At 36.9% G+C, this 8039-nt stretch overlaps 1 protein-coding gene across 2 annotated transcripts in view; it reads right to left on the bottom strand.

The window, feature by feature from the left end:
* Positions 1-1058: 1058 nt before the first annotated feature.
* The window catches only part of esyt2b (extended synaptotagmin-like protein 2b), a 42758-nt gene continuing 35777 nt past the window's right edge, over positions 1059-8039 (bottom strand). For both annotated transcript variants that reach the window (XM_084403542.1, XM_084403543.1), the window contains 9 exons: positions 7669-7743; positions 7503-7589; positions 7012-7161; positions 6551-6915; positions 5854-5952; positions 4993-5124; positions 2920-3025; positions 2779-2828; positions 1059-2699 (listed from right to left, as the gene is read on the bottom strand). In XM_084403542.1, the coding sequence (XP_084259668.1) occupies positions 2654-2699; positions 2779-2828; positions 2920-3025; positions 4993-5124; positions 5854-5952; positions 6551-6915; positions 7012-7161; positions 7503-7589; positions 7669-7743 (1110 nt within the window). In that variant the 3' untranslated portion in view covers positions 1059-2653. The remainder of the gene's footprint in view (positions 2700-2778; positions 2829-2919; positions 3026-4992; positions 5125-5853; positions 5953-6550; positions 6916-7011; positions 7162-7502; positions 7590-7668; positions 7744-8039) is intronic.

Below are 8039 nucleotides of genomic sequence, written 5' to 3'. Positions count from 1 at the left end.
AATCTGTTCTCTCTATTTTTGCACTACCAAGCCAAGCAAACTGCCATCAGATTGTAGTTATTAGAAAATATAGCTCTTTATGAAGTGAAGTGCAGGCCAACTGGCCAAGTATGGTAACCCATACTCAGAATTAGTCCTCTGCATTTAACCCATCCCAGTTACACACATTAGGAGTAATGAGTAGTAAACACATTTAAGTTATCTATGCTTCTCTCTCTCTCTCTCTCTCTCTCTCTCTCTCTCTCTCTCTCTCTCCCCCTGTATCACTATTGACTACTGTCAAGTTTACATTTTTGGCCACTTCTCCGAAACGACTTATACTACCAGTTTGACATACTTGACTGAATTCATGTTTCACACATAAAGGGTTATGCTTAAATGTATGAAATGTGTTTAAATTATTATATTAGTTGATTAGTTTAAAACCTTTTACCTTTTAATAACTGGATAACATGGAAAGTCTGCTTCAAATTGTACAGAGAGTGCATTTTCCTAACCTCAGTAAAACTGTTCTCAAGCTACCTCAACAATTATTTATATATTGAATCATGTTTACTCTATTGCCCTGCAAAACATACACAATTAAATTACAATAATTACATTTATGCATTATGCACGTAGATTCAGAGTACCCGTTTTTCCAGTATGTGTTCCCTATGAATTATTTAGACACAAAAAAACTCTAAATGTCCACTGTAATGCCAGATTAGAAAGATCCTCCTTAATGGTGTAACATACTGTCTGCAGTAAAAAAAATGGAGCAGGTCCATGAGTGTTGCACCTCAGGATGTGCTGATCATGCACACACACACACTGCAAACCGTGGACACAGACACCTAGAGCACTGGGCAGCCATTCACTATGGCACCCGGGGAGTAATTGGGGATAGTTGCCTTGCTCTGGGGCACCTCAGTCATTTCCTGCCTTCTGAGAATTGAACCCACAGCCTTTGGGTTACAAGTCCGACTCTCTAACCACAACTGCCCCACTGTGGTATCCGTATCATTACCACATTCAATAACTGAGTATTGCTGAACCTAAAACATGGCCAAAATGTTGAGCATTATCTTTTATTAGGTTGCTTCAATACCTTCCACATAACCTTGTTAAAACATACCATCAAAAACAAATGTATGAAGAGAGACTAACTTAAAATAACTGTTGAAACAATATTAATATAATAAAATGAATTTAGGCTCTGTAACTCTGAAAGGGTGGGGTTGGGGGTTGCACACCCAGAGTGATAAAATGGTACATTTACCTACACCATAAAAAACATGATGAAACTGGGCAGAAAAACCCAAAAGGAAGAAATTCCTCATGCACACTTCTGAAATTGTCTCTGACATGATATGAGACTGGGCAAATACTCAAGGCCCGGTTTCACAGACAAGGCTTAGACTAAGCCAGGATTAGGCCTTAGTTCAATTAGGGCATTTTAGTAGCTTTTATAAATGTGCCTTAAAAAAAAAAAAAAAAAACCTTTACTGATCTGATGTGTTTGAGACAAAACAATGACACTGATATATTTTAAGATATGTCAGTGCAAGTTGCTTTCAGTTAAAACATCTTAAACATGCACTTTAGTCTGGGACTAGTTTAAACCTTGTCTGTGAAACCAGGGGATTGGGTCCAAAAAATGTATAAGTGCACAAATCCAAATTACGAGTTCAGTGATACAAACTGATTTTCATATTTCAATGATATCATGCATGATGCATAGAGAAGAGTAAGGCTGGAAATCACAGCAACAGCCAGTTCACAGTCTTTAAACAATCCATGAGCAAAACACTTTGTAACCAAGCTACCAATCTACTTTTCAAACATAACATACAGTATTTTGCTTAACCTGATAAAACTCTTGCAAACAAAATGGGTATCAAACATTTCTGTACAGGCTTTTCATTTTGTGCTGTGCAACAGGAAACAGTGAAATACTTTTAAAATAAAGTATTATCAATGGATCATTTATGAAGAGCTGAAAATAACTTCTTATAACAATAACAAATTTCCTTTACCACATGTGGTAGAAAAAAACAGCAGCATAAAATCCAGGGGGAAAAAATGTGTTCATACATACATACATACATATATACATACATACATACATACATACATACATGTGGTGTTTGTCTTTTGCAAATGTGACCCTATACCTCTTTGGCCTTGTGTTTTGTGTAATATGCTGACACACAAATAACAATGTTAAAGTAACATGTCTGCCTTTCCAGCAACAGGATATTTTTCTGTTGTGATTCTAATAGTTAACAAAATGTAGCATTAAAAATGTAGAACTAAAACCAGTCAAAAGTTTCAGAATATTATCAAAATATCTTATAAAAAGAAAAAGAGTGTATTCATGAATCTAAATGATTTTTTTGTTTGTTTCTGTTGTTTTATAGATTGACTTTGTGGGTAACCAGTTTTATCTACTGGAGAAAAAAAAAATGTGTGCAAACACTAATAAGATAGACTGAATTCAATGATAAGAGAGAAACTTTGTAGGCCAGTGTAAATCCCAGTAGAAGTAGCCTGGTTTAGTTAGTCCATCGCCGCTCTTCTGCTACTAAAGATTCTATGTTATCCTGTGCGGGCTGTGACATGTCCCAGTTATCCGCCCGTTTCATTCTTTCCTGCCTTCTTGCACGGACCACTACATCTGAATTATTTTCTTTGATCCATCCTCAGTCAGTTGATACCTGATAGAAAAAGGAAACCTTTATAATCAAGTAAAAGCACATGTACAGGAGTGACAGTATGAATAAATGAGAATCATACCATTGAGTCCATCCTTTAGAAATGTCTTCACTTGCCAAGTCCACAAGTGCCTGTGACAAAGACATTTGCAAGCCTCCATAAAAATCCAATGATCAACAAAATGAGAAAAAGTAGGAATAGTGAATGTGTCAGGGTCTTTACCTTGCCTAGTAGCACTTTGTGTTTGGACAGCAGTCCTCCTCCATTCTTCACAGCAACATCAAGTGTCCTCCTGTGCAGTTCCACTATAGACACACTGAACTCAAAGCTGACAAAAGCAACACAACAAGAGACTGTAACTTACTGCTGTTATTGGTGCACTTGAATATGCACATACAACTGGCATCAATAAACTTTCAGTAATGGAACTACTCGAAAAGAAAATTTCTCAGAAACATGGGCAGTTACATCATATATTATAAAGCCTTGATTGACTTGGTTTGGAGGGTAAAACAGTTAGCTAAATCTGTCCAGTAAGAAGCTCTGCAATGGATTTAATATGAAAAGGAATGTCATGCAAATGCATACAGAAAGATAAACAGCAGATATGAGTTTGAATTTGGTGGGTGCTCTTCTAATTTGAATGCCGTTTCAATGAGTTGAAGTCACTCTGTCTGTAACCGCTTTAGGTTTTACATGCGAACAAGAGCGCAGTAATAAATAAATACTATTAGCAAAAGTTAGAAAAAAAAATCACTGTAATATGGTCGCCTCCGAATTTCCTGATGAACTGCCTTTAAAATCACCTTATTACCACCTTACGCAATATTGCTAAAAAGAAAGATTATTAAAGTACAGCGTCAAGCTAAAGAAACAACAAAAAATTCAGTTTAATTGATTCATCAAAACTGGCACTTGTCAATTGAAAACGTATGGTAGGTAGACGTATGACAACGCTGCTAATCAGAGCTAGATGTGACACATGGGTTGTGATTAAAAATAAGTGTGTTTAATATACAAGTGTGCTATAATGCATTTGTTGTGTACTTCAAATTTTAAAAGCATTTTTAAAACACTACTTGCAGATAATATATCAATGAAATATGGTTTAATGTTTTATTAATTTTTGTTGTGTTTTAGGGTACATTTACATAACAATGATGTGCTAAAAATGGAAAAGTTTCTTCTTTGTACAGATGACAACGTTATCAAAACAATCCCCGTTCACACGGATCTGCGAAAACGGCTAATAACGCTATATTATGTATGCCAGACAAGTAGTTGGCGGCGTCACTTGGTAAAGAAAGACTACGCGCCTGCGCGCATTCTTTTACTACAGTGCACTGAAGCCGAACACACATGCCTATAGTCACAAATTACATAATCTATCCTTTTTGTTTGTCCAATTTTCATTCTAAGGATGTTAATGTTGATAATACTGTATTATTACTTTGTCTTCTGGGTAAATTTCATCTTTATAAAGCTAGAAACATTCACTGTAATCCCAATTTTAGATAGTTCTCCTCCGTCTTATACACAAAGGCTTCAAAAACATATCCTTGAGTCTGTTGTAAAGAACCTTTAATTTTTCATGAGGACAAAATGTTATACTGAGTTGATTTGTGTAATTCTTATAACCACTTGTGATGATGTCTGTATGTCCTCCCTTATTTCTTATTGTTAATATCTGTATCCTTTAATTTGCAAAAAAAGAGACTAAACTACAGACCAAACACGTAATACGCATGTGCATTACGTCACTGTTTTCACAGATTTGCGTTTTTGTAGTTTACACAGAGGTGAAACTAAATTACATGGGTGTCGTTTTCAAAAACGTGCACTTTGATTTGTAGTTTGCGATTTCAGGCTACGAAAACACCGTTGTCGTGTAAATAAATGGCCAAAACGCATAAAAAGTCTTCAGTTTTTAGTTGAAAACGGTATCGTGTAAACAGCCCCTAAAAGAAGGACACTTATTTTATGTATGTGTTGACTAAAGCACATGTAAAGTGATAGTTATACTGTAACTGTAGTGTTATTCGATATTACATTTAAAGTGAATATATTTTAAATGTACTAAATTGCAACTTTATCATTACAAATGTGTACAAAACTTAACATTTATGTCACACTAAGTATATTCCTTCAGTGTTATTTCCATAATATGTTACATGTTTAAAAAATGTGTACTTCTTTTTCAAATTTTGTACCAATTATTATGAAGAATATAATTCGAGGTTTGCTGGTTGGTACTCTTGGTCTTGTGTCTGACTGTGTGTTCAGTGAGTTTCTTACGAGTGGTCATAGACAGGGTTGAGCGTCTTCTTGAGTGTACTGGTTTTTCTGCGGCCACTCCGGCTCTTGTCTGGTAACAGGTACAGGCGGATGTATGGGTCTGAGCCATCTCTGGTCAGTGCTATGAGGTTTCTGTGATTATGACACATGGAAACACATATTTACACAAAAGCAAGAGAAGTATTTTCACAGAGACCTGTTTTGTCATATTTATACAAATTTAAACATACAAATGCAAAAACGTGTCCCCCATTATTTGCACACACTGTTTTAATACTCAAGAGCAGGGCTTGACATTAACACCCGCCAATACCGCCAAATGGATTTCAGCAGTGGCGTGTCACTCCTACTAGCCACTTTGGCGGACTGAATTTTATATAGGCCTAATATACATTTTTCAATTGTAGTCTTTTAAAAAGGCATCTGAAATAATAAACTAAGTGCAATCTAGTGTTTTTCAACTAGATTTTTCAATACATATCGATACTGATCGATCGTGAGTCATTTCTTAAAGCAACAGCAGCCTAATATACTGGCTGCCAAATAATGAGATAATATTAAAAAATATCTATATGGCAATTTTTCCCTATGGTATCAAAGTCAAAATTGTGGCCAGTGAAAATGCGGAGTGGCTATAACTTTGAAAAACCACTAGCCACAGTGGCTGGTGAGCAAAAAAGTTAATGTCAAGCCCTGCTCAAAAGAGTTAACCACTGATCACCTGGCAAAAAATAAAATAAAAAAATACCTCACTAATATACTGTACATGTTCAGTGTAAAAAAAAAAATTACGCAAACAAAATGATTGGAAGTGGTACTAAAACACAGAAAGGAGGACTGTATTTTTGGTATGAAAGTTACCTGCAGGCATGAACCACTACAATAAGTTTATTCCTTTGTGAGCTGTGTCGAATAGTGAGCTGGACTTCACCAAGCGGATACTGGCTCAGCCCAGAGCCGCTGTAACAGAGAAACAGCATGTTCATCTGACAGAGTGTGGGACTAAGTTTTTCTTCTAACAATTTCTTAAAGTTAACATGAATTCAAAATTGACTATATTTCCTTTCATAATGCATGTTCCTGATCTTATTTTGCACGACTTCCTTGATGCATGACTTCCTTGATACACCTCATTCCAAATTAAATCGCCTTAAAATATTTGAAGTACTTTTTGAATTTCAACTAGCTGAGCTATTTGGGATGCCATAGGTGTTTGTAAAAGGAAATCAGTGACAAATACAAATGGGCCGTGTCACACTTTCCACTGCTTCACTGTTCAAATTGTTTTGGGTGCCTCAGTAGAGACCAATCTGCTCAGTGCTATCCAGTAAGTCATGCCGTGTTGTTCATTGGGCCGTGCAGATAAATGTTTCTCAATGAACTGGGTACTGCTGTTGTGACTCACTTATTTGGCTTTTGGTGTTTCTCATACAAAACAGAAAATAGCAGTGTGACTTCTAACAAAATGTAATTGCATTGACAAGAAAAAAAGCAAACCGCAAACATGACTTCTGCATATAGGGAATCAGTGTGTCATATGACATGGACACAGACTCACTTTTGTAGCTGCTGTAACCGCTGCTGCAGTTCCATTGTGGCACAGGGCAGTGAAATGTCGGAGGCCAGACTAGGAGTAGAGTCTCTGTGAGTCTGATGCTTGTGCGAGCTGCTTATCACTAGACTGGAAACACTGCGGCCTACCTCCGCAAGCCGCACCGGGGAGCCATCCGATCCTCTTTTCCCTTGAGGGGTGTCCGGTGGAGGGGTACATGGTGGGTTGTGTGACGGCTGGATGACTGTGGAGTTGCTGGTGCTAGTTGCTGTTTGAGATTGTGGGGACACGAAAGTGTTATTCTGACTAGTGTGCCTGACTCGGACAGATGATGGTTTGCTGGATGTGATCTCCTTTTCCAAACAGAGGACCTGTTTACACAAAAACATATTTATATGGACAAAATGTATTGAAGTGCTGAATGAAACATAAAAAAAATAAAATTAATCGCACACAGACACACCAACCCTGAGAGCCATTTTGAGTTTGAGGGTGCTGTTGGGGCCAGAGTTCTGCAGGGGGAACTGCTGATTTAGCGTCATGTCCGCCTCCTTCAGGAGAGAACCAAGTGCCACCCGCACACTACCCAGAGAGCACTTGTGCTTACTATCCCTCACCTGAGACACACAAACAACATCTATACATGTCATTTGACAAATACAAAACACTGTGTTAAAATTTGTGTACATATAGTTTAATATGGAAAAACGGTGGAGTGTTCCTTTAACATGTTTACTGGCGTGAGGGCGGGACATCCTGTCACTCACATGAGATCATAGCAATAGCAAACCACAATGATACAACGATCCAATAAATTCCCGATGGGCAAAATCAAGTCCCAGCCTACATTTCTTTTTTTTACTTTAATATACTACGCAATAGGATAAAAAACGAGCGCAATTTCCGTTTCATGCCAACTTTAACATTCATGCTTTTGGTGTGGTTCCTTATAGAATACCTCAATTTCCAGTTCCTGAGTGCGGGGGTTGTTGATAAGGAAGAAAAAGGCCTCCTCCCACAGCGGCTCAGAAGTTTTATACCTAACCTGAAAATACAGGAGCAAAACAGGACTGAATATATGTGCTAGTCTTCAAACAGGTTAAAAGCTGATTTATAAATGTTACCTTGCTTGTATACATCTTTTGTCCTACAGTCAGTTTGACAAAAGGATTTGGATCTATGCTCACTTTCTTCCCAGACTGTTGAACAAAAAAAGAAAGAAAACTTCAATTGTACAGTATTATATGACAATCACCATATATGACTGTCTCCTTTAATAGTCACCAAATCTACTTAACATCTGCTTTCTGGTAACATAATACAATATTTCCTGCATGTACTAGATTGATTACAAATTATATCATAACTCAGTAAGCCTTTATTTAAGTTTTTTTTTACTAACGCTTTGTGATAAGAAGGTTATTTTAAGCTCATCTATGAAAATACCAGAAATGTAAATACAATAAGCCTCCTGTTTTACTTTGAATATATAAAG

This window comes from Rutilus rutilus (assembly GCF_951802725.1).
Source record: "Rutilus rutilus genome assembly, chromosome: 3".
Classification (NCBI taxonomy): Eukaryota; Metazoa; Chordata; class Actinopteri; order Cypriniformes; family Leuciscidae; genus Rutilus; species Rutilus rutilus.
The sequence above is the reverse complement of the archived record's forward strand: the minus strand, read 5'-3'. Positions and strand labels throughout refer to the sequence as shown.